General features: G+C 43.1%; 2 protein-coding genes across 5 annotated transcripts in view; both read left to right on the top strand.

The window, feature by feature from the left end:
- slc5a9 (solute carrier family 5 member 9) overlaps positions 1-10,942 on the top strand; it is a 139,277-nt gene extending 128,335 nt beyond the window's left edge. For 2 of the 3 annotated variants that reach the window (XM_030433431.1, XM_030433432.1), the window contains one exon: positions 10,332-10,739. In XM_030433431.1, coding sequence (XP_030289291.1) covers positions 10,332-10,643 — 312 coding nt within the window. In that variant the 3' untranslated portion in view covers positions 10,644-10,739. Of the gene's footprint in view, positions 1-10,331 lie in introns of all 3 variants that reach the window. The other variant, XM_030433430.1, reaches the window with a different exon arrangement.
- Positions 10,943-13,889: 2,947 nt separating this feature from the next.
- Positions 13,890-26,321, top strand: part of sass6 (SAS-6 centriolar assembly protein) — an 83,514-nt gene continuing 71,082 nt past the window's right edge. The window contains exon 1 of one of the 2 annotated variants that reach the window (XR_003986019.1): positions 13,890-14,171. Coding sequence is in view for 1 of the 2 variants with exons in the window: in XM_030434157.1 (XP_030290017.1) it covers positions 14,110-14,171 (62 nt within the window). In the remaining variant the exon portion in view is untranslated. The remainder of the gene's footprint in view (positions 14,172-26,321) is intronic. The other variant, XM_030434157.1, reaches the window with a different exon arrangement.

Here is a 26,321-nt window from a genome sequence, read left to right as displayed (position 1 = left end):
ACTTCAGTATGTTTGTCTGAGTGCTGTCTTTTCTTTCCTCCATCGTTGACATTAATCTGATAAAATGCTGATCATTTTTTGTAACTTGGACCCTGTTGCACACAGACATTTTTTATTTTGGTAAAACTGTATTGTTCATATTCTCGATCTAGGCTACTTCTTTCTCCCTGAAAATTATAAACGTAATATTAAAAAAATTATTTTCCAGCTTTAGCCACCAGTAAGAGTTGGGCTCTTAAAACATTCGATCCTTCTTGTCTGGTACGTGTCAGCTTCCTCTTAACTATGCATCATAGTTTGTAGTTCAGACTCTCCATTTAAAAACCCCAATGACATCACTATGACGCACAATGACATCATCAGGACTATTATCAGACTTAAGACATACAACAGAAACACAAACAGAAGTCGTTATACATATACTGTCCCTTAAACTACATCTAATATTTTAATAAGATTATTTTTATTCATAAGCTTGGTGTATTCGAAAATACAGCTAGATAATGTGGATCTTTATCCTGGTTAAACTGAACCATTGTATTTATCCTCCTTCTGTTGTTCTAAGTCAATTATATTAGATGTATATTCATCATTTTAGAGGCTTTGATATTAATGTAGTTACATTAAGTTTTTCCCTTTCTGTCCTTCGAGTTTTTGAAATCAGCTGCTCTGTGAGCAGAGCAGATATGAAGGTCTGCAGAGAGTCGCTTGTGACATAACGGTTAACAGTGGTTAAACACTGTATAAGTCTAATTTTCTTCATTAAGCAGCGATAAGACAAATACTGTTAACTGCAGTGACACTTGAAGTTAGTAAAACAGTCAGCCGTTCTTCTCAGTCTCTTTACTTGTTCATACAGTCGCTGCCAGCTTTCTTTCTGTAGCTGTTTGACAGTAGATATTATCAATCATATACTGTCCATTCACACAGACAGCTGACATGTAGGATGTTCAAAGACTCTCACATGGGAAAAGCTCAAAAGATATTCTGAAGCCAGCACAACTTTTGGTTAGAAATGCTAAATCAAATGACATCAACCAGTGATAATAATAACAACTGCATATTATTTTTGTCTGGTGAAGATTTTGTGTACGTTTTTGTGTAGTCATTAAAAGGCAAGGCAATTTCATTTGTACAGCCCATTTTTACAAGCAGTTTGTCTCAAATGTATTAAAGTATCTGTATTGTCTGTCAATCAAAATAAATGATACGGCAAGCTATGCTTTTCTAGATACGAAATTAACGTTACCTCCTTGCAGTCGGCCACGGTTACTGATGGAACACGAACAATTGTCAGGTGCATACCGCCACCTGCACGACAGTCTCATCATTTTACATTATTTCTTATTCTGCACATCAATCTTGTGTCTCTTAAAAAGAGTGTCCATGGCCATCTTTGCCTAACTCGTCTTTTGTTCTGTAGACCTGTAGTAGGCTAATCGTTGCCCTATTTACTGCATGAACTGTATGGGGCTAAACAACAGCATATATGAAATCTCAGTGCCTGGTCCTGTTTTAATGCATGAACGAGTAGTTTATTTGCCGTCACTTCTCCCATCCTCTTTAATGCCAAGACAATTGCAATTTGGTCAGCAGCGTATACTCAAATACTGATCCCAGTCTGCGACACTGTCTCCTACTGGACCAGGTCTGGATACAAGTTTGAGTAAATAAAAGCCGGCCTCAATTAGAAGCCGGGTCTGTTTCGAGGTTATTAATGTTTTAGATCCGAATCGCTGCTTGGCTGCATGTTCTTAATGAAATGCTGATTTATGTTTGGAAACATGTCGCTGTGTTTGCTGACAGCACTCGCTGCCTGTTCACACCTTTTTTTTTTCTTAACCCAGCACGTCTGGACAGAGTTGTTCGAGCCTGACCATTGAGAGCTCGGACTGACCCAAGGAAAGAGCTGGAGCCTGTATGGCTGCAGTCTGTGGTCGGAGCAACACATTTATTTATAAGTGTAATCGCTAGTAAACTTAAATGAATGTGTGCTCCAGATTCGGCTCTTTCTCTCTATAACTCTTTTAAACAGTAATAATGAGTTGATTATATTATATTTTTCCATCTTTGCTGAGCATAAGATTTGTTCGGAATTAAATAAAAGCCTCTCCCAAATAGAGAAATAGCCTACTATATTGACACACATCTGCATCTAGACATAGGCTTATGTGCTGCTCTCATATCGAGAGTTGCTGATGCCTATTATTAACTACAGGCCTTCTATCTTTATTATTATTATTATTCCGTTTAATTTTTGAATTTTTTGAATTTTTTTTAATATTACGTTTATAATTTTCAGGGAGACAGAAGTAGCCTAGATCGAGAATATGAACAATACAGTTTTACCAAAATAAAAAATGTCTGTGTGCAACAGGGTCCAAGTTACAAAAAATGAACAGCATTTTATCAGATTAATGTCAACGATGGAGGAAAGAAAAGACAGCACTCAGACAAACATACTGAAGTTCATTGCTCTGTATGACATTTTGCAAACATTCAAGTCAGGACACCAAATCGCAATACTTATCATTCAGGCATTCAGGGCTGTGTGGTTTGTCCCGTTTGTCCTAGTGGTGTTGCCGTACCCTGCCACCCGATTGGCCAATACGCTAAACCAATTATTCGGGGATACAATGGTGATTGGCATGCCCCATAGGCCCGCCCCCTTACTGACAAAAACGGCCATTACAAAAATTCACTCGCGCACGAGCAAAGTGAAAGTTTTCCCGAGTGAGGAGAGGAGTGTTGCGCGAGCGAGCAGTCTGCGCGCGCGAGCAGGGGAAAGTATTGCGAGCGGACTCTGCGCACGCTCAAGCTGTTTTTCTCCTCGCAGGCCACAATATTGCTCCAGGGGGCAGAGATGCAGGATGAAAAATAGCTCGCCAGTGCTTGGAAAAGCACTCGGGGGAAAAAAAATGCGCTCGCGGGTGTTTGATTTGTGCGCGCGGATGTTTGATTTGCGCGCGTGGATGTTTTATTGTGCGCGCGCGATTTATGGCAGTATTCTATGCCCATATATAGAATTACTTTAATGATCCCAGACTGGGAAATTATTTTGTTACAGCAGTAGTGGGTCAGCAAATAAAACACTTAAAACACATAAATAGAATCCAATATATACATAGTGTATATATACAGTGCACAGTGTGCTATAAACAATAAACAATAATAATATATACAACAAAACAAAATATGCAAAATATACTATATACAACAAAACAGTAGAGAGACCAGAGTTCTCTGTCAGGCAGAGGTAAGAGAGTTGTTATATAAAGTGATGGATTGTGGCAGGAAAGATTTCCTGTATCTGTTGCTTCGACAGCGAAGCTGAAGCAGCCTTCCGGAGAAGGTGCTCCGCTGTCTGACCAGTGTGAGTTGGAGAAGGTGGAGAGGATTATCCATGATGGATAACAGTTTTTTCAGTGTCCTCCTCTCCACCACAGCCTCCAGAGTGTCCTGTTTGCAGCCAATCACAGAACCAGCCTTCCTGATCAGTTTGTTGAGTCTGTTGGTGTCGCTGGCTCCGATGCTGCTTCCCCAACAAACCACAGCAAAGAAAAGTACACTGGCCACCACAGACTGATAAAAGATCTCCAACATCTTGCTGCACACGTTGAAGGATCTCAGCTTCCTCAGGAAGTAAAGTCTGCTCATCCCCTTCTTGTAAACAGCTTCAGTGTTAGATCTCCAGTCCAGTCTGTGGTTGATGGTAACACCCAGGTACTTGTAATCCTCGACTACCTCTACATCCTTTCCCAGAATGCACAGAGGTTGGAAAGCCGTCTTCCTCTTCTTCCTGAAATCTATCACCATCTCTCTGGTCTTGCTGATGTTCAGCCGCAGGTGATTCTGTCCAGTCCACTCCACAAAGTTGTCTACCAGTGCCCTGTACTCCTCCTCCTGTCCCTCACTTATACACCCAACAACAGCCGAGTCGTCAGAATACTTTTGCAGGTGACACGACCCGGTGTTGTACTGAAAGTCAGTGGTGTATAAGGTGGTCAGGTAGTCAGTAATCCAGGAGATCATTGTGTCGTCTACACCCATCACCCGCAGCTTCTCCCCCAGTAGCAGTGGCTGAATGGTGTTAAAAGCACTAGAGAAGTCAAAGAATGTGATTCTCACAGTGCCTCCTCCACCATCCAGGTGCGAATGGGCTCGTTGCAGCAGGTAGATGACAGCGTCATCAACTCCCAAGTGGGGCTGGTAAGCAAATTGCAGAGGGTCTAGCAGGGCTCTCACCTGCGGCCTCAGGTTGGCCAAAACCAGTCTCTCCAGCACCTTCATGACGTAAGATGTGAGGGCCACTGGTCGATAGTCATTGGTGTCGACTTCTTTGGAACAGGAACCAGGCAGGAAGTCTTCCAAAGCACCGGTATTCTCTCCTGACCCAGGCTCAGGTTGTAGAGGTGTTTGACAGGAGTTGTAGGACAGGAGACAGCTGGCTGGCACATGTCTTCAGGATCCTGGGGCTGATACCGTCAGGGCCTGCAGCCTTCTGCTGGTGGAGTCTCTCCAGCTGTCTCCTAACCTGGCCTGCAGTCACAGTCATGTGGGGGAGGCTGCTGGTGTCTTCAGTGGAGGACGAGGAGGTGGAGGAGGAGGTGGAGGAGGTGAAGGTGGAGGAGAAGGAGGTAGAGGAGGAGGAGGTGGAGGAGGAAGAGGTGGAGGAGGAGGAGAGGTGCTGCACAGGAGAGCTCACATCAGAGGAGTGAGGGGGGAGGGGAGGAAGCATTTGGGGCAGTGAGGGTGTGTGGGGGTCTGGAGGTGTCATGGAGACGACATAAGGCTGTGAGCTGAACCTATTGAAGAATCTGTTCAGCTCGTTTGCCCTCTCCAGGCTGCCCGATGACTGTCTGCCGCTCACCTTACACCCAGTGATCTGCTTCATACCAGTCCACACATCCCTCACATCGTTCTGCTGGAGTTTGGCCTCCAGCTTCCTCCTGTAGGCGTCTTTACAGGTCCTCAGCATATCCCTGAGTTCATGCTGCACTCTCCTCAGTTCTTCCCTGTCTCCAGACCTGAACGCCCTCTTCTTCTTGTTAAGAAGGGCTTTCAGGTCATTGGTGATCCACGGCTTATTATTAGGGAAGCAGCGTACAGTCCGGTTTGGCATGGTGGTGTGTTCACAGAACCTGATGTATTCTGTGATGCAGTCGGTCATGCTGTCCAGATCCTCTCCATGTGGCTCAACAAGTGCATCCCAGTCTGTCGACTCAAAGCAGTCCTGTAGTGCGTCAGCAGCCTCCTGAGTCCACCTCCTCACGCTCCTAGTGTGGACAGGCTGCCGCTGAACAAGGGGAATATACTTAGGGGTCAGCAGAACCAGGTTGTGGTCAGATCTTCCAAGAGGGGGGAGGGCTGTGGGATTGTATGCATCCTTAGCATTTGCATACAACAGATCCAGTGTGTTACAGTCTCTGGTGGGGCAGTCAACATACTGGTGAAATGTTGGAAGGGTTTTATCCAGTGAGACATGGTTAAAATCCCCAGTGATGACAATAAATGCGTTAGGATGCTGCGTCTGTATCTGGGCAACAGCGGAGTGGATGACGTCACAGGCCAGCGCTGCATCAGCTGAAGGAGGAACGTACACACCGATAATGATGGCGGATGTGAACTCCCGGGGCAAATAATAAGGCCTCATCCCCACAGTCAACAGTTCAATGTCCGGGGTACAGAGACGTTTCTTCACGTGAACATGTCCGGGATTACACCACCTCTCACTCACATACAGTGCAATCCCTCCTCCTTTTTTCTTTCCGCTGCTTGTCACGTCCCTGTCTGCCCGAACAGTGCTGAAGCCGGGAATCGCCACGCTGTGGTCCGGGATGTTTGAGTGAAGCCATGTCTCCGTGAAACACAACACACTGCATTCACGATATTCCCTCTGAGCCTTTATCAGCGCAGCGAGCTCGTCCGTCTTGTTCCCCAGAGACCTCACGTTTCCCATGACGATCGCCGGTACAGCCAGTCTGTGTCTCCTCCTCTTCACCCTCCGGCTCTGCAGCCACGGCGTCTCCTCCGCAGCTCCTTCAGGACCTCAGGCCTGGCTCCGGGCAGCAGTGCAGGTTCACACAGCGCAATCAGCTGGTCGCGTGTGTAAACAATGCGCTCAGTGATGCGCTCCTGACCCTCCGTTGCTAGGGCTAGCAAAAACATCTCAAAAACATAACAAAAAGTGCCGTAAAAGTTCAAAAAGAAAAAAAAGAAAGGTCTTCGTCCTCTCCCAGTCTCCGGAGAAGAGCCGCCAAAAGTTCAGCGAAAACCAGAACACAAACACAACACAAATACAACAAAAACTACGAAAAAAACGTAAAAACCCACGGGAGCTGCTGTTACAGGCTGCCACCTAGTACGGCGCCACAGCAACCGTATATTCCACCTTTGGTGAATTTTGGGGTATGTTCAGGCAGTGAAAAATGCGATCACTTGGGACAAGAAAGGCGTCATTCGAAAAACAATAGGGACCTTGCAGGTTTCTCTGCTCGGGCCCTAATAATTAGGGCCCGAGCAGGTAGACCTGCGAGGTCCCTATTGTTATTGGAAGGACAGAAATTTTCTTCTCCAAGTTTGAATGCAGTTTTGGATGCCTGAACATACCCAAAAACTCACCAAATTTGGAATATATGTTACATCTGGCGAAAATTGCGATCCTGCATTGTCATTGGGCGTGGTCGTGACCTGCGGGATCTGTAGCGCCCCCTAATGTTCATCCCCGCCTCCCACAAGTGCGTAGAAGAACGAAATTCAATACGCAGATTCCTCATGAGCAGACGCACAAAAAAGTCTGGGGGGACCATACTGTCACTCCAACAGGAAGTCAGCTATTTAGATGTGTGGCGGCGTTTTTGTCCAATTCATGCCTACTTTGAAAATGATCTTGTCCTAGAGCTTAAACACCACATTCTTCAAATTAACTCAGTAATTTTCTTCATGTCTTGAAGAACAAAAGTTATGGAAATCATTCAGCTGCGCCAAACTTTAGTGGGCGGTGCGGTGGAAACCATTTTTTCCTCACGCCATCAAGCATCGAGGCTTTATAACTTTATCATACAATTTCCTATCCACACCAAACTGCTCGTAACTGTAGAGGCTGTCTCCCTGAACAAATCTCAGCATCAATACTAAGTCGGCCATTTTGCTTTTCGCCACCATTTTGAAATATTGCCAATCTTCATACTTAAATTATCTCCTCCTACAGATGTAACGCCACCGACTTCAAAGTCACTCAGTAGCATCCTGTGACCTTGAAGATTAAAAGTTATTAAAATCTTTATCCTACGTCATACCTGCTGGCCACAGTGGAGCGGGCAATTCAAATCCTTCGCTGTAAAGCATCGTGTCCTCATAACTTCTTCATACAATGTCCTATCTCAGCCAAATCTAGAGGGAATCTAGAGGGAGTCGCCCTGAATAGATCTGTGCATCAATACTGTGTCATATCAATAGCGCCACCCACTGGAAACCCACTGGAAACATGAGGTAAGTATTATCTCAGTCAATGTTGGCGCCCTACATGCATATACATGAATGAAATTTGGCACGCATGTGTGTTATGACAAGACGCACAAATTACTCATTTACACCCACACTCTCAGTCCAACAGGAAGTGGTCAATTTTGCTTAGAAGCACATGAATTTATGGTGTACGTGATGCAAGTCGCCACTAGATGGCATTGTTGTCTTTCAAGGCACATGTATCCTGTCTGAATAACCTCTGAGTAATTCCATTCAATTCCAGTTAGTCAGCCGCATATTCATCAGATTTTATTGAAACTTCAAAAGGTGGCAGCACGCACTTCTTGGAATTAAAACTAGCAAACAAGGCAGAACTTAGATCAAAAGCTTGACACTGATAGACAGCCATAAATACATTGTTGAAAGAATGCAAGTGAAGCATTATTCTACACTCATTTATGTGCAGTGATGACAAACATAGTCAGATGTACATGGCATTTGCAGGTAGTTTTGTCTACATTGCACGTTACAAAAGGGCATATTTGAAGGGTAATGGGTAGAGCCACATAATGGATAAGTGAGTGGTAGTGAGCCACAGCACACAATTTTCAAATAAGCCAATTTGCTAAGAATGCCATTTGCGTGTTGTGTCTGCCCTGTCAATGTGGCACACAACAAGATGTGTGTAGTTGTGATTCTGCCCAACTTTTCCGCGATGAACGAAGTGGCTTCCCCTGCGATATGAAACAACTGAGTGAGTTCTGTGGTTAAACACAGCTACTGCAGGACGCTGGTCAAACCTGGTCACTTGACCGCTGTCCCTTTCCAAAAGGAAGAATCACATCTGGCTGCACTCCACTACCTATCTAAATCTGTGGCATTCCACTTCCATCCTCCCCTATGATGCGCTGCCTTCCTGCCTTCACGGTGACAACAGAAGGCAGTGTCTTAGCTGCGCCGGTGGTCGAGTGGTTGGAGTGCATGCCACATACGCAGTGGGCCCGGGTTCGAATTTAGGGCGGAAGTAGTTTACTGCAAGCCACAACCCCCCCCTCTCTGTCCCACTTCCAATCTATTCCCTGCAAAAACACAGGTGTCCATGCCTGAATTCCAGACAAAGGCAAAGAGAAGGCCGCAACACCTCACACAACGTAACGGTGCAGAATCGATTGTCAAAACGTACTCGATTACTAAATGTTTTAGAAGTCATTCACCTGCAGTCCATTTGGGTTTCTGTGGATTGCAGGAAGCTGTTCTGACTTCACCTGAAAGCGCTTGATACTGGCAGGGGCAACCCAGCGCGTTACAAACACACGTTGGGAGAAGAGGCTGATATTCAACCCCCGGCGTGCACCATCCCAAACGCAGGCGGTTGCCGCCTCTGTGAGCAACGACCGAGCAACAGGGCTTAAGTCGCGGCGCATTTGGACGGCGGCACGCCCCGACGCGCGTGCAGACTGCGAGGGCCCGTTCATCACTGCTCGCAGTTTTAATTAAATCTGAGTTTGCTACTCAGCTTCCTACTTTTGTGATGTTCATTAAAAAAATCAACAGGTTAATTACCTTCTCTAATATCTTATTAAAGAAAAGGCTTTTCTTTGTCACAAATAGATATGACTTTCTATCCTCCTGTTACAGGCAATGAGCATATCCCTGAGAGAAAAACAGTATACTGTAGCCTATATAAAAATAAAAAAAAGCTTTCAATGCAATAATCAATGTAGCTTGCATTTCAACAGAGTTTGGTCAGAGTTTGGGTGAAGCTGCAACAGTTCGCTGCTTCTCTCCCAACTCTGGGTGGTATCGTGCAAGGTGGTTTCTCGAATTAGTTGTGTTGCTGAAGTAATTAAGTTGAGTTCCACACACCTTACAAACTTTGTAGGTCTTGTCAGTTCTCCCCTTGACTTCATGGAACTCAAAATGCTGCAGTACAGTAGCTTTCAAAGAAGCCAGTGCCGGTCTTATAGGCTTGGTGCTAGCCATTGCAGCCATTTTGTCTCCACTCAAACATAAACAACTCGCACATGTGTGTCCAGTGCGCATGTGTGTACAGCAGAGAATCAGCAGGCGCTTTCTGTAGCGCTCTGCAGCAGGCAAACTGAATGTTGCAGCAGGCGAACTAATTTCAGTTTTAAAATTCCGATTATTATCATGTCTGCATCAAGACAAAATCATTCTAGAGAGAATCGCGATGCATCGAAGAATCAAAAATGTTTCTGTTTCTTAAAAACAGTCCTATACCCAATCCGTCAATCAAACAGACAGACAAGTAATAAAGACTTCAACTGCAACACACATCTGCTGCTCACAATAACGATCACAACAGGATGTAAAGTCTGAAGACCAGAGTTACAATCACTCAGTTCTCAGGAGCAGCAGATAGCCACTTTCCAGTGCAGGAACTTAGTAAACCATAATTTGGGTCTTCCCAGAACTGGAACTGTTTCCAGTATTTGTCTTTAATAAGAAGGGTCAACAGCAGGGTCAACATAATCTTGTATGTGTTGTATTTGAGACATACAAGTGGTGCTGCCCATTGCTTTCTTGCTTTCAAATCAGATCAAAGTTCACCTACAGAGATCCAGAACCCTGTAGGGGCCAGCCCAAAACAGCATGGTGGCCCAGAACAGCATGAGCTGTTGTGGAACCCCGTTGTGACGTTTCAGTTTGCAACGCTGTACACACTGAGGTCCTACACTGCCTATGATATTTTAGAGTGATATAGGGAAATTTCAGTGGAAAATGACTAGTCCTCATTCAAATGTGACCCTGGACTACATCATGGGGAGCAGTGTTTTTGTGCTTTAAATCAAAGTGAGTGTCAGGCAGGAACACTAATATTACTCTCCTCCTCTCCTGTCCAGCTGCACAGGCTGACCTGGTGGTCCAGATATAGCCAGGAGCCCCGGATTGACCTCACAGGTCCCCAGGTGACCTCCAACCCAGTTCTTTCTGACCTCAGCCCTGACTCTGACAGTTTGTCAGGATCCTGGTGGTGCAGAGCTGCTCTGCGGTTCTGTGGTCTGACTGGCTCAAGCTCGGAGCCTCTATCTCCAGTAACTGAAAACGGTGCACTAAATTCCCTGTGGGAGCATCCACTCTGGGGAAAAGTCTGCAATGTTAATGCCTTGCTGCTCCTGACCATTAATGTGTTTCTGTGGGGATACTTTGCCTAATGTGCAGGGTTAAGTGTGCAACTGATGTACTGGATTGCCATTTGGTCTTTTGTTGAATGAATGAAATAAATGGCTTACCTAGATGTTAGATGTTAATTCTATGCATCAGACTTTTTATTTAAAAGCATCTCATTGGGAAATACATTAGTGATAATGATCATGGAACACTCTGATTTAACCACTGTTTGAGCATCCTAAACCACACTAAAAACAAACCTGAGTGTCAATGCATTGATTGTGATATTTATCCCAGAAGTTGGGCTGTGATGGCAATAAATGGGACATTTTGAAAAACAAAATGTTTTTCTGAAGATATTTCATGCAACTCATAATCCATATTATGCTCATGGTCCCTTTTTGTGTGGTGGTGCATCATATATAGTAGTAACAAAGCAATCCCTAATGACTTCATGATTATTTTACCATAACTTACCACTGTTGTTGACTTAACAATTATAGTATGCTGAAGTCTATTCTCTAGTAAGTCAAAATTGTCAGTTTTATGCAGGGTGATTGATAAATTCATGGCCTAAGTGGAACAAGATGAGTCATACAGCCATTGTTCCATGCATGTACAGTTTAACTCTTTGAGTTATTATACTGGAAGTTTGCAATTAATAACTTTTAGGGTATTTCTATTTTAGCTGATTTAAAATTACAAGTCAACACAGAATAGCCCACAGTGGGGATGGCTGCCATCCATGAAAGCAGAGCTCAGTGGTCGCCATTTTGACAGTGCTAATGAAATTATCACTGCTGTAGACCACTTGGAGGTCCAAGATACCAACTTCTACAAAGAAGCTCCATCACCACTGAACTAAGGGTGTAAATGTAGGACATGACTATGTTGATAAACAAACCCCCTATAAGGGACCATCAGGCAGGAACACTAACATGAATCTCCTCCTCTCCTATCCAGCTGCACAGGCTGACCAATCAAGGGTCCGGTGATGTTTTGTTTGTTTGTTGTTATTATTACAAAATGAAAGTTATTACAATCATTTATGCTACAGAATCATTGAATCACCATGCCTTTCCTGATTTGTTGTGTACTGAATGATGAAATGTTACTAACCTCTACTGGAGGGATGTGAAAAATAACTATAACTTGAATTCCCATCAATATTTGAATACTTTATAAATATTAGCAGGGAGTACAGTGTGCATGTTGCAATTTCCATTGATTGCTAGCAAAGCCTTTCTCATCTTTGATGAAGCTCAGAGAATACTTTGACTGACATCGTGTGTCCTGTGAATGATTCTTTTGAGAAAGGACTTTGGGTAGAAAAGCATGGAGCCATAGTATCTTTTTCCCTACTTTCAGTTTCCTGACTAGCCTCAGACAACTGTCCTGCTGTCTGCAGCACAAAAGCATTAGATTCAAGAGAAATTTCTATGCACTATAATGTGCCAAACCTCTGTAAACCAGTTCTGTGTTTCACCATCTGCTCCCAGCAATTGTGCACTCTTGTTTAAGTTCTATGGTTGATTATTTTTCCATGGGATGACCTTTTCTGATGTTTTCCTGATTTTAGTTGGAGTCATGCCCCGTTTTCAGCTACAGTTGAAATCAGTCTTCACAGGATGTTTAAAATCCCCAAATAAATCGCATTCCCTCCCCTTTAGTCATATATTGGTACTTTGCATCCATCCTTCTTTCTCTACTGTTTGAATAGGTAAAGCAGGGGCTGGGTGGACAGGCCTCAATCAGTGCGGCTAGTGCATCTGTGCCCAGCAAAGACTCAATCAGAAAAATTCAGTCCAGATTGTGATCAATTATAAGTTAATTCATACAAAAAGATGCGTTTTGCTATCACTGTTGTATTAAACAGTGCCATGTTGATCTCTGCCCAAGAGATCCTGTTTATGTGATCTCGAACCAGGTTTTTCATGTTTGGTTCTTATGCAGCTCTGTTGGCAGTATTGTGTCTAGCTGAGATGATGGGTTTAATGATATCAACAGTGGTGGGTGCGAGCAATGAGTCATGGTGCATTTCGTTGTATTAAGTTGTAGACAAGGGCCTTAGAGTCCTGGAGGTAGGGATGTTGGAAAAAATCCAGGCCTGCCCCCAAATATTTCAAAGTTATCGATAGAACTGAAGTCAAAAGTGCTATGCAGTTTTAGAATTAAGAGAGAAAAGACAACTGAATGTTTCAATGCTCCTTTTGTAGGTCAGTGAGGGCCCATAGATAGCAATGTTGGTGGACTAGAAAAACATTAGAGGTGCCAACTACAAGTACTGTCTGCCTAAACATATACAAAATAATGAGCTAAAATGGTAGTCAAGCTTCTGCAGCAATACTTTGCCAGTGGACTAGCATCATGAATAAGGCCATACGGTTGAACCCAAGGGCGTAAGTTTGGTCTCAGCTTTGGTAGGGACACTGCCCAGCAACCTATCTAAAAAATGCTAATTTAAGGTAAAATAAAACCCCAAATTCCTTCATTTTCATTGTTGATATCTCATCACAGAACCATTTTAAGACCTCACCTGAAGCCCTGACGATCCAGCTACTGCTTCCTCATCCTGCACTACATCTGTACTGGATTTCTGAGTTTCCTGAATGTATTTCAAAATAATGCTTCAATGAATACAATGTCATCTTTATATCCATTACACATATCAAACTTATAAGAAAGAACATTTCGGTAACATTTGAAGAATAACATCTTGACACCTTTAATTATGCAAATCCAACATTTATTTTCAAAATAAACAGCATGATGATGAGATTCATAGTTTACCACTGCAGGGCATCCTTAAACAAAGAACTGCAATTCTCATGCCATCTTTATTCCAAACAAAATTGCAAATTGACTTTGTCAACACCTCACATGAAACTATGTTCCTAATTCATCATCAGCCTGCTCTACATTTGTAGCTTCATGCTGCTGTTTTTCCTGTGTGTAGTAATTCATAGTTACTAGCCAGTTACTCACTAGTTTAACCCTTGTAATTGCTAACATTGGTTGAAAGACTAGAGGGATCACAGTTTATAACTACCCTCAAAACCTATACTTAACAACAGTTATGTTTTACACAGTAGAAGACTGGTGATACTACAACAGGCCAGCATGTTTACATTTACGTTGGACCCCATACACTTTAGAATACACTAAAAAAACAAACAAACCAATAACATCTCACTTTCCAGCTCCGTCACTGAATACAACTAACTAACGTTATACCTGACAGTTATACATGTAGCTTACACTCCCAGCAAATAGGTGGCGGTAAGGGGCTTTACGTTTTGCCCAAAGCCGATATATGTCTGGAGGAAGAAGATAATCAACGGCGGCTAAAAAGCGCCAATTCAATAATATTGTGGAGATTACATGACAGTGTGAACGTTTCGTCGTCTTATCATTCACCGCTTCACCCATATTTGTGCCGTTAACATTAATCGGTTAACGAACGCGTCAGTTTAGACCCCCGGCGATCGACTCGTTTAGTTCGTTAAAAACATGGAGAAACTTTTCAGCGAAGTACTACAAGTGAAGCTGAGGTGCTCGGACTGTGAGGAAAGGTAAGACTGTCAACGTTCACGTGAAATTGACAATCTTTAGTACATTCTAGAGTTATGATTTAGTCTTTCTAAAGTGATGGCAGCATTAAAAAAAACGGTTTCAGTCTTTTGCCATGTACTGTCGATGTAACCTAGCGTTACTGCAAATGAACAGCAGTGTTGACCAGCTGTGTCAGTGTCTATGAGAGGGTTGTCATGCAGGGTTGCGGAGATTAGCTAACGTTAGTTCACGTCTTTTTAGTGTAGTAGCCTCTAGCTTCTGGTGAAAACCTATCAATTTTTTATTACAAAAGGGATCTTGAAAAGTCTTGTATATTAGTATCATCTGCCAGCTGAGTTATGAACAAATGATTACATATATAAAAGCCAACACTTATGCAGCTAAAATAAACAGCAAGAAACACTTGCAGAATTCCTTGTAGTTACTTGAGGAAGGTAACAACTTTTAATCATTTTAATTACCCTAATAAATTTAACACACAAACAAACATTCAAATGTTTATAAAAGGCATCGTAAAGATCCAGAAACAAAATGAAACCATTGTCTTATATCAGATTATTATAATTTAAAAAATCCAGAACCACCCTGGTATTAAAGCATTTAGTATGTATGTATTATGTACCTTTCTATGAGAAAGCCTGCATCTGTTCTTAACCCACTTTCAACCTATTGTCTGTAACATGTTGTGAATATTTTGTAATCCACAATCAGTTGTTATTGGTCTCAAATTATGAATATACTTTGTGTCCTCACAGGGTTTAGATAACAGGGTAATCATTTCTTGTTCTGTGGTCAACATTAAATCATTGTTTTCAATGCATTCCTTCAGGGCAACTGTTCTTCTCCCACAAAAAGTTTTATAATATCTATCTATCTATCTATCTATCTATCTATCTATCTATCTAGGAAAAACAATAAATAAAAAGTACATCCTTTTAAATAGAATGTGTACCTTTTCGATAAAATGCATTGTAAACGTAAATTTAACATGTCAGATTGCTTGCTATTATAAAAACAGATTAGTTTCGATATTGTTATTGATAAAGTGGTAACATAACTTTCATCAAATACTTTATTTGGCAAAAGGTATCTTTTGTTTACAAAATATTTTATATAACTGAAGATATGTAAACTAAATTAAACATCTGCATGCATTGCATTTGGGATGTCCTGATCCGATCTGTAGGCCCCGATCCAATCTGTAGGATTGGGATCGGGGCCGATATGGGCATTTTTCCACTGATCGAAATAAGCGGCAATTTTGAACGTGGACACAAGCCCAGTTTTTTTTTTTTTTTTTTCAGAGCACAATTTGTGGCAGAACGCAGCGTGCGCGTTACTCTGGCAAACCTGTGGATAAGATGTCTGCAGTGTGGAAAGAACTTAAATTAGAAAGCGAAAGCAGTCCAATGGCAACATGTAACATCTGCTATACGGCCGTTTCCGAATCAGAATCTAAAACATGAGACAAAATAGTGTAGAAGCTGACATTGCTGCTTGACAGTATGTTAACCTCTTCAGCATTAGAGAACCTTTTTACCATTATTTTCTTTATAATTATATATGTTTATGGAAACAGAATCTGTTTCAGAAGTCAGTGGGCCACATGACATGGAAGCTATTGAGAAAAAAATTCATAATTTCTGCATATTCATATAAAGTAGAGGAAGCTCTAAAATACAATAAAAAATGCTGTCTCATTTATCCAGTTTACTAATACAATCTGCTGCTGGTTTGGAGTCACTGGGCCACATGACATGAAAGATATTGAAAAAACTGCAAATATTTTGTATTAATATATTTATGCTAAGTAATAATGCAAAATCAGTCTCCAGCGGTTCAGCGCGAGGCTTTGGGAGGTGAACTAACTGTCCTTCTGCTGAACCTCAGCAAAGTCGCAGCTGGACCTGAGTGAATATCCGCCGAAAATCCAACCTAAAACTAACTTCACCCCGGTTCAATGAGTCGCCTGTTGCAGCCTTTGAATAGGATGACTAGGATTTCAGTCACTAAAATTAAACGGTGACTTGTAGAAATTATACTGATAACAGTAATGACAATAATAATCGATTTCAAGATAACTTAGGGTGTAGTGCTTTCACCGTGTGCAACTTAAATTCACCATTCGCCCCCCGTGATATTAAACCTACAAAAATCCCATCTTTTTTTTGCAGCGGCGCTGAAAAGCCAGCAGAATGCATATAGGAATAAGATAATGCTTCATTTGTCCCACAAAGGAGAAATTTGCATTTCATGTTGATAAAGTTCAAACCCTGGATTATTAGTCTGCAAACTACATTAGTACACTAAAGTACAACACAAATGGCCCAGACCTGGTGGAGGTCTGTGCTCTAATGAGACATTTTCTAATCATATATATATTATAAATTATTGACAAAAATGTACATGCTATGATTATATTACTAGTACTGATTGACTTAAAATAGATCATTTATAAGTGGTGTTGTTGATCAGCATACTTGTGAACACCAGCTCATGTTATGGTGAAGTTCATGTTACCAGTGTGAACGTTGTGTTTGCATACAGAGATGTGTGGAACCACATCGGACTGTTAAACAGTTAGCTTTACCCCTGACTGCCAGAGTGCAACTCTGATGGTGAAAATAGTTCGCTTGGCTTCCATCTGGGGGATATTTGTTATCTATCGCTAACCTGCAGCTCTTTGAACTCTTTGAACTCGACATATGAAAACCTGGTCCTTGACCTGTCGCACTCCCACATTTACAGCCTCTGCCTCCACCTCCTTGGACATTACTGGTTGCCTTCCTGTTGTCCTCTCTGACGTGATGATTTGCTTCACTCTGTGGCTTCCTTGTCATAAGAGTCATAAGCCCTTTTTACATAGAAAAGGCGGCACATTTGCTCCAAGGTGAGGACGGCAATGTGCCGGCCTGTCTTTCTAAAACCGAGGCGTAATATTCCTCCTTTTCCAAAAGCCGCCTCTGAGGTAGGCGTAAACATGTGATGTGACGTGAAGCTCGAAGTTGGGCTGTGAACAGTTGACAACGAATTTTACTTCAAAATAAGAGCGTTACATTGCACCCCATTGGAGTTTAGAACTGGGCTCCTAGCAGGGGGCTTTTAATTTGAAAGTAGTGACCGTCCTTAGCCTGCCGACACAACATCAAGCTAACACAACCAAACAACTACAGAGACTGAGGAGACACTAGCATCTACTCTCAGCGGCTGTCCAGTTGTTCATCTTAATGTCCGTGGGTGAAATGAAGGACTGACTGCTGTGATCAGCTGTTTCTTGGTTTTAAAACTCCCCGGCGGTGGGTCGCACAACAGTGCAGGTCATTGACACCTCCGCCCACCTCATGCAGAGGCCGGCACATTTCTGCCTCGTTTTTAGATAGCAGGCGAGGTGGAAATAAGTGTACCCTCAGAGGCGGAAAATTGGCGGACCAAAACAGACCCCCAAATTGCCGGCCTCTGTCTAAAACCGTGGACCGAGCCGCCAAAAGGACGGGCAAATTGGCGGCTTGGTGTTCTGTCTAAAAACGGCTATAGATGCTCTCATCGTGGAAACTAACATGCAATACATCATAACATTATGAGACCAATACAATGTTCACATTTGTCTGTGAACCACTGAGGGTAACAGAAAAAACTTGTAGCAGGCCCACAACTTATCTCGTTGTTTTAGTGTTGTCATATTTAATGTTACCTTTAGGGATGTCCTGAGCCGGTCTGCAGGATATTTTTATATATATATTTTTTATTTTAGTTAAGGACTGAACACAGCACATATTGACAAAATAGTCATCACGATCTTGAATGTGATATATTTCACTACAGAGTGTTAAAGAAATAATAATAATCCACAAGAAAACATTGAGGTTTCCAAAAGTGTACAGCATTAGGAGTTAGTCAGACTCGGCCCTTTATGTACAGCCATAGAGGGTCTCAGATCTTATCGTAGTGTTTTAATTTATCATTGTTGTGCTATCTGATCTTTTAAAGGCTTAGTAGATACCCCATTTCCCTTAGCCAGGGCTTGACGCCAAGCTTTTTTCCAAGTAGCACTGTGCTACCAAGCTGAAAAATTTAGTAGCACACAGCATTTTTTTAGTAGCACAATGAAATTTCAGCAATTTTGGTCAAAACGTCATTTTCAAACAAATAAGTACTTATTTAGCCTAATTCTAACCCTGTAGACTATTTTTTAATGTTATAACTGGCTCTTTGCCTTAACAAAAACCAGGAAAGACAAACAATCCAAATTTTTGTGTGAAAATATAACATTTATTATAACCAACTAGGAAAGTTCATTAATTCATCAAACTGGAAGAATGTCCCTGCTCCAGCAGTCAACATAGTCTGGTCTCCTGACCTGCTTGGAGCTAAGCCACCTCTCTACTGCTTGACTTGGGTCATAGCTCTCCAGTGGAGGCCCCTCGAGGCTGATTCGCATCAGGTCCTCTGTCGTGGACACGGCCAGGCTGCTTCGTGTAGATGTCTTAATGCGGTTTTGGGCCGAAAACCCCCTCTCGCACTGGGCTGCAGATATGGGCAGCACAAGCATGATCATCACCAACTCCAAGATGTTCTAGGGGGAAAACAATTTCCATGTTTTACCCTCACCTCTCAATATTCAAAACACAACACATACAAAAAAACAAAACAAATGAAAAGTATTCAAGTAAGGCTGAGTTTTGACTTACTCTGTAGTCTGTCTTGTAGGGGTCTTTCGTGAGGAGCAGTTCCCAAAGGTCAGAGTAGCTTTTGTCTGGAAAATTCTCGCTGATTAGCATCTTCAGGCTTTGCCACTCCTCCATGATTGAGGGGATGTCACAACCAGCTCTGAGGAATGAAGGAGAGCAAGTGAGTTAGCATGCAACTTGTATGTCACAGCTGTCCAAGCAGTGCCTTCAAATAATAGATACAGATTTTTGGACCTTTAAAAACATGTCTGGGGTTTGTTACATGCATTCTTACCCTCTTAAAGGCTTTTTGAATCGTGTTGCCAGCTCTGCAATAGATAGATAGATAGATAGATAGATAGAATTACTTTAATGATCCCAGACTGGGAAATTATTTTGTTACAGCAGTAGTGGGTCCGCAAATAAAACGTTTCATACATAAATAGAATCCAATATATACATAGTGTATATATACAGTGCACAGTGTGCTATAAACAGCAAACAACAATAATATATACAACAAAACAAAATATGCAAAATATACTATAACAATAATAATATATACAACAAAACAGTAGAGAGACCAGAGTTCTCTGTCAGGCAGAAGTGAGAGAGTTGTTGTATAAAGTGATGGATTGTGGCAGGAAAGATTTCTTGTATCTATTGCTACGACAGCGAAGCTGAAGCAGTCTTCCGGAGAAGGTGCTCCGCTGTCTGACCAGTGTGAGTTGGAGAGGGTGGAGAGGATTATCCATGATGGATAACAGTTTTTTCAGTGTCCTCCTCTCCACCACAGCCTCCAGAGTGTCCTGTTTGCAGCCAATCACAGAGCCAGCCTTCCTGATCAGTTTGTTGAGTCTGTTGGTGTCGCTGGCTCCGATGCTGCTTCCCCAACAAACCACAGCAAAGAAAAGTACACTGGCCACCACAGACTGATAAAAGATCTCCAACATCTTGCTGCACACGTTGAAGGATCTCAGCTTCCTCAGGAAGTAAAGTCTGCTCATCCCCTTCTTGTAAACAGCTTCAGTGTTAGATCTCCAGTCCAGTCTGTGGTTGATGGTAACACCCAGGTACTTGTAATCCTCGACTACCTCCACATCCTTTCCCAGAATGCACAGAGGTTGGAAAGCCGTCTTCCTCTTCTTCCTGAAATCTATCACCATCTCTCTGGTCTTGCTGATGTTCAGCCGCAGGTGATTCTGTCCAGTCCACTCCACAAAGTTGTCCACCAGTGCCCTGTACTCCTCCTCCTGTCCCTCACTTATACACCCAACAACAGCCGAGTCGTCAGAAAACTTTTGCAGGTGACACGACCCGGTGTTGTACTGAAAGTCAGTGGTGTGTAAGGTGAACAGGAAAGGAGACAGTACATTCCTGTGGAGCTCCTGTATCACTAACCACCGCATCAGACAGAACACTGCCCATACGGACAAACTGTGGCCTGCCTGTCAGGTAGTCAGTAATCCAGGAGATCATTGTGTCGTCTACACCCATCACCCGCAACTTCTCCCCCAGTAACAGTGGCTGAATGGTGTTAAAAGCACTAGAGAAATCAAAGAATGTGATTCTCACAGTGCCTCCTCCACCATCCAGGTGCGAATGGGCTCGTTGCAGCAGGTAGATGACAGCGTCATCAACTCCCAAGTGGGGCTGGTAAGCAAATTGCAGAGGGTCTAGCAGGGCTCTCACCTGCGGCCTCAGGTTGGCCAAAACCAGTCTCTCCAGCACCTTCATGACGTAAGATGTGAGGGCCACTGGTCGATAGTCATTGAGGTCTGATGGAGTCGACTTCTTTGGAACAGGAACCAGGCAGGAAGTCTTCCAAAGCACCGGTATTCTCTCCTGACCCAGGCTCAGGTTGTAGAGGTGTTGTAGGACAGGAGACAGCTGGCTGGCACATGTCTTCAGGATCCTGGGGCTGATACTGTCAGGGCCTGCAGCCTTCTGCTGGTGGAGTCTCTCCAGCTGTCTCCTAACCTGGCCTGCAGTCACAGTCATGCGGGGGAGGCTGCCGGTGTCTTCAGTGGAGGACGAGGAGGTGGAGGAGGAGGTGAAGGTGGAGGAGGAGGAGGTGGAGGAGGAGGAGGAGGAGAGGTGCTGCACAGGAGAGCTCACAGCAGGGGAGTGAGGGGGGAGGGGAGGAAGCATTTGGGGCAGGGAGGGTGTGTGGGGGTCTGGAGGTGTCAGGGAGACGACAGAAGGCTGTGAGCTGAACCTATTGAAGAATCTGTTCAGCTCGTTTGCCCTCTCCAGGCTGCCCAATGACTGTCTGCCGCTCACCTTACACCCAGTGATCTGCTTCATACCAGTCCACACATCCCTCACATTGTTCTGCTGGAGTTTGGCCTCCAGCTTCCTCCTGTAGGCGTCTTTACAGGCCCTCAGCATATCCCTGAGTTCATGCTGCACTCTCCTCAGTTCTTCCCTGTCTCCAGACCTGAACGCCCTCTTCTTCTTGTTAAGAAGGACTTTCAGGTCAGTGGTGATCCACGGCTTATTATTAGGGAAGCAGCGTACAGTCCGGGTTGGCATGGTGGTGTGTTCACAGAACCTGATGTATTCAGTGATGCAGTCGATCATGCTGTCGAGCTCTCTCCATGTGGCTCAACAAGTGCATCCCAGTCTGTCGACTCAAAGCAGTCCTGTAGTGCGTCAGCAGCCTCCTGAGTCCACCTCCTCACGCTCCTAGTGTGGACAGGACAATGCTGTCATTGCCAAAAGTCAGCAGACTGGCTTGATCCTTCGGCCAGGCATCTGGGTTCAGGGCTTTGAAGGAGTCCAGCGGGGTCCTGGCACCATCATCAGAGACCAAACTACCAAACCTAAAATAGAGGATTTGTGGCAATTAGGGATGCACATGGTTAACCGTTTAACCGTTAACCGATAACAGGAACTTTGACCGATTAATACTATCGGTTAAATTTTCTCTTAGCTACTTGTCAATCAACTCATGGGAGCGTGTCTACGCGTGCCACACGTGCAACATGTGCCTTTACTTGCTTTCCGCCACAGCCCACTTCACAGCAAAAATGAAGTGAGCAAAAAGGAGTTCTGTGTGGGACAATTTCGACCGCAAAGGAGATGAGGTTATTTGCTAATTTTCTATCGGGAAAATAAGTCCCGACAGGACGAACCGGTCTGATCCGTCCTGAAGGGACTTATTTTCCCGATAATGACCGCCGTTCTATACATTATCCTGCTTATTACACGGCTACTTGCCAACACGAAAAAAAACATCACACAGTATGTCTTTTTACAATTTATTTGTTACCGTTCAGGCGTTAACAGTGTTTTTCAGTAGAGAAATAGTTTGCCAAACCGAAGCCGTTTCGCTTCTCCCTCTTCGCTGCTTTCCTCTTCTTCTTTTCTTGACCTTTGATGACAACTCAGCCTTTTGCCAAGACTCGAAATCACCGTATTTACCAAAAATATTAAAGTTAATGTGAAACTCATCCATACTAGTGGCATAGGAGTAGTTTTTTCCCGTATGAAGTAGACTACAGATCAGCTGACGTCGCTTAGCAACGAAGACGCTGCGGTGATGTGACCGGGACTACTTGCGGAGCAAAGATTTTAGAGCGAGGAGTGATACGAAATACTGGAATCAGAGGCAAAAGGGCCACTTTCAAGTGAATGGAGCTTTCTGCAGCATTAAGAAGAGCCGTGTAATAACGGCTATTAATTGGTTAATGAGCGTCGGTTATGGGTCATAAAAAATGTTTTAAATGTGCATCCCTAGTGGCAATATCAACACAATTAGGATTCACCTTTGTTTGATGATCTTTAAACCTATAGAGAATGTTCCTTTATAGTTTTTGTTGCCCATACCTTGTGTTGATCGCATCCAAGCATATCTGGACAGCAGCGTCAACATGACGTGCCAGCCCTGGATGTGTCAGCCCGTCCACGCTCCCCTTCAGCGTCATTCCCTAAAAAAGACAGACAGAAACATACTTACAATTATGGTTGTGACAATAATAGCAGTATTTAATCCTCCCTCATCATCAAACTCTTTCAACCTTGATAATCTTCAACATGATCAAATTTAAATCCATACATCATAAAATACTGACTTAACTAAACACTGACTGACTTATCCTAAACTGACCTGGAATCTCATTTCAGAGACATTTCCCTCAGCCTGTCTTGTGAAAGCCTGGAGTCTGTCGAGGTAGCCACCTGGCTTGGGGCTGGTCTTAAGTGCCTGCACTCTTGCTACAGTTTTCCTTAACTCTGAGGTGGCTGTGGGGAGGATGAGACTGTTCCTCTGCAGTGTAAAGCTGAGCTGCGCTAACTCTCCAAAAAGATCGCAAAGGAAGTGGCAGAACACACAGAAGAGAGTACTCTCCATTTCCTTCTTTATCTGTTGAGTGATTGAGTAAATGAGTAAAGTGAAATTGTTAGCTGCCTATTGAAAATTAACTACACGTGAACTAAATATACTGACAACTTGGAGATGTTTTAGTTATAAATCTGTGCTTAGTTGTTAATTTATGCATTGTGGCTTACACAAGAGACTTACCTTTTTGGCCCGTCCTTGGACTTCCACAGAACATGACTGTGAGGCGGCGAGATGCTCCATATGCTGGAGTACCACAGAATATTGGTCTGGGTCACTGGCCAGGTCCTTCCCCTCTCCGTGATGGAGGAACACCTTCAGTGCCCGGTGGATGTGAGGGATCCACCGAGTTCCCTTAATAATAATAATAATAATAATAACAATAATAATAATAATAATAATAATAATTACCATTAGTAATGATGTGTTTTACATGGTAAAAATCTGAAGAATGTCCATAAAACAATATTTAAGATGTGTATTAATGCAACACCTTGACACTGCTGGGATTGTGGACATCCACTCCAAGTTCCTATCCAAGAGCATAGAGCTCTCGTTTTGATTTTCCACTGTAGTGGTAGGTTTTCCAGATGAGATGCAGGAGATCATAGACTATGGCCACCTTTGGTTCCTTCTTCTGTAGTGTGAGTATGGCAAGCTCTAATCTGTGTGAGAAGCAGACATCCAACACAAAACACTCAAACAAATGTGTTGACAATTAAAAATGTAGGCGTAGTCGTGGTGGATGTGAACAGTGCAACTTATGGCTGTGTGAGTATTTAAAGTGTATTTATTTATTTATTCATAGCATGTGTAGGTATATAGTATTTATTGAGTGTACAGTTTAGTATTTATTTAGTGTACAGTTTATTGTATAGTATTTATTTAGTGTACAGTTTAGTATTTATTTAGTGTACAGTTTATTGTATAGTATTTATTTAGTGTACAGTTTAGTATTTATTTAGTGTACAGTTTATTGTATAGTATTTATTTAGTGTACAGTTTAAGGTATAGTATTTAGTGTACAGCTTAGTGTGTAGTCTTTATAGTGTAGTGTTATAGTATTTACACTCACCTGTGTGGCATACAATGGAATGGTATGATGTAGAGGCCTGCCTCTCGTTGAAGATGGGCTACCACCCCCCCTTGCCTGCCCATGTTTACAGAGGCCCCATCAGCACCAAAGGAGACAAGCTTTTTCATCCAGGATTCTCCATCCCCTTCACAGACAGCTGCAAAGGCAGCCTTGGTGGCATTGAGAACCCCTAATAGAGCAGAAAATCACATTGAATTAAAAAAACACACGCACACACCAAATAACAGCTACAACTTCAATCAATTGTATTTATTAAAACACACTAACTCTGACTTACCAAGGGCATGGGCATGTCCGAGGGCCTGTTGTCCCACCAGGATGTTGACAGGTTTTCCAGCTTCTACAAGACGGATGTATACAATTTCACATTCTGTATTGGATACATCTCTGTCCCCGTCTATGAGGACGGCGAGGTAGTGTGCTGATTCGATCTTCTCTCTCAGCTCTTCTCTCATGACATCTGCGATCTGGCCGATCATCTCTGCACAGCGTTTGTCGTTGTTATAAGTTGGGTTAATGTCGACGCCATTTTTCTTGTGGAGGGCGAATAGTTTGGGGAATTTGGTGAAAGCAATTTCTTCTTTCGCTACATAGTATGCGATGTTGAATTTCATTTTCAGCTGTTTTATTGTCTCTTCATCCGAGCTGGCCTGCTGGCGCCCCACAGCTTTCTCGAGGACTTTGTTCTGACATGAGATGAAGGCGTCCCTGCATTGCTCATGTTTGCGAGACATGGCGTGCTTCTTCACCGTGTCTCTCTTCAGCTGCGCATCTCCGGTCACAAATGCGTTTTTCCGCTCTAACTTTGGGTGAGCGAGGCACCATTTACATAGCATTTTCCCCTCTTTAAAGATCAGCCACTTGAACAAATTTTCCCACTGAGGGTTGTACTTGTACAGCTTTACAGCTACAGTGCCCCGGCTGCCTCCTGCATCACCCTCTCCCTTTCTCTCCGACGGACCCGGCTCATCCACCTCGTTTAACGCCCCGTCTTCTTCGTCCTCTTCTTCTTCTTTGTCTCTCTCGTTTCTGTCTTCCTTCTTCTCCTCTCTTGTTTTCTTAAAATAATAATCTGTGAGGGGGTTCATTTTCATGACACTCTTTCGCTTCTCCATTTTGGGTTTTGATTTTAGATTTCGCGCTGCAGTCTTGTGTGTGCGCGTGTGGTCTGTTATGGAAGCACTGCATTGGTTAGATCAAATTACGTAGCTACAATGCTGCGCTTGCATTGGTTAGATCTGATTACGTAGCTACAATGATGCGTTTGCATTGGAGGAGACGATTCGGTTGCCAAAAAAAAAAAAAGAATACTGCTCAGTGCTCACGTAAACTGCAAAGCGGTGCATGTACTACAGGTCCTGTCGGAGTCGCACTGATGCGACTGAATGTCATTTTCTATTCGCACTGGAAATAATTAACTCGCAAATGTGAGCAAAACAGTCGCACTGTCGAGCCCTGTTAGCCACATTTCAAAACTTGGTGTAGAGTCACTTTTCCACATACGCAGAATCTTTTTTTTTTTGCCACAACCATACCCAAAGAAACAGCGTGAGCTTTATATGTATTAGCCAAAAGTAGAGCCCCTTGCCCTCCTAGGATCCCAACCAGAGGATCTGGGTTCCATATTTTCTTAAAGGCTTTAGAGAAGCATTGGAAAATATCAGACCAAGAAGATGCCAACTTTGTACAAGACCAGAGAGTATGAGCAAGTGTTCTGTTACACAGTGGAGGTGTCGATGGGACAAACTTATGTAGCTTGGTCCTACAATATTACAGACGTTGTAATGTTTTAAACTGTATCAACTTATGTTGAACATTAACTGAACAATCACTTATATTTGACAGACATTGTTCCCAGAACCCCTCACCTATCCTTCTCATTTAATTCGCTGGCCCATGCCTGCCTGTGAGCAGACAAATCTTTAGGTGTATGCTAAAGCAAAGTTTGACAGAAATATGAGACCACCCCTTTGCTGAAGGGGTCAAATCTGTTATTAAATTCATGGCAGGGTTTGTTTTGGTAGCAGGCTTTATGCTTTTTGGT

The sequence above is a fragment of the Sparus aurata genome, chromosome 11, assembly GCF_900880675.1.
Source record: "Sparus aurata chromosome 11, fSpaAur1.1, whole genome shotgun sequence".
In the NCBI taxonomy this organism is placed as follows: domain Eukaryota; kingdom Metazoa; phylum Chordata; class Actinopteri; order Spariformes; family Sparidae; genus Sparus; species Sparus aurata.
This window is presented reverse-complemented; position numbering and strand designations above follow the sequence as displayed.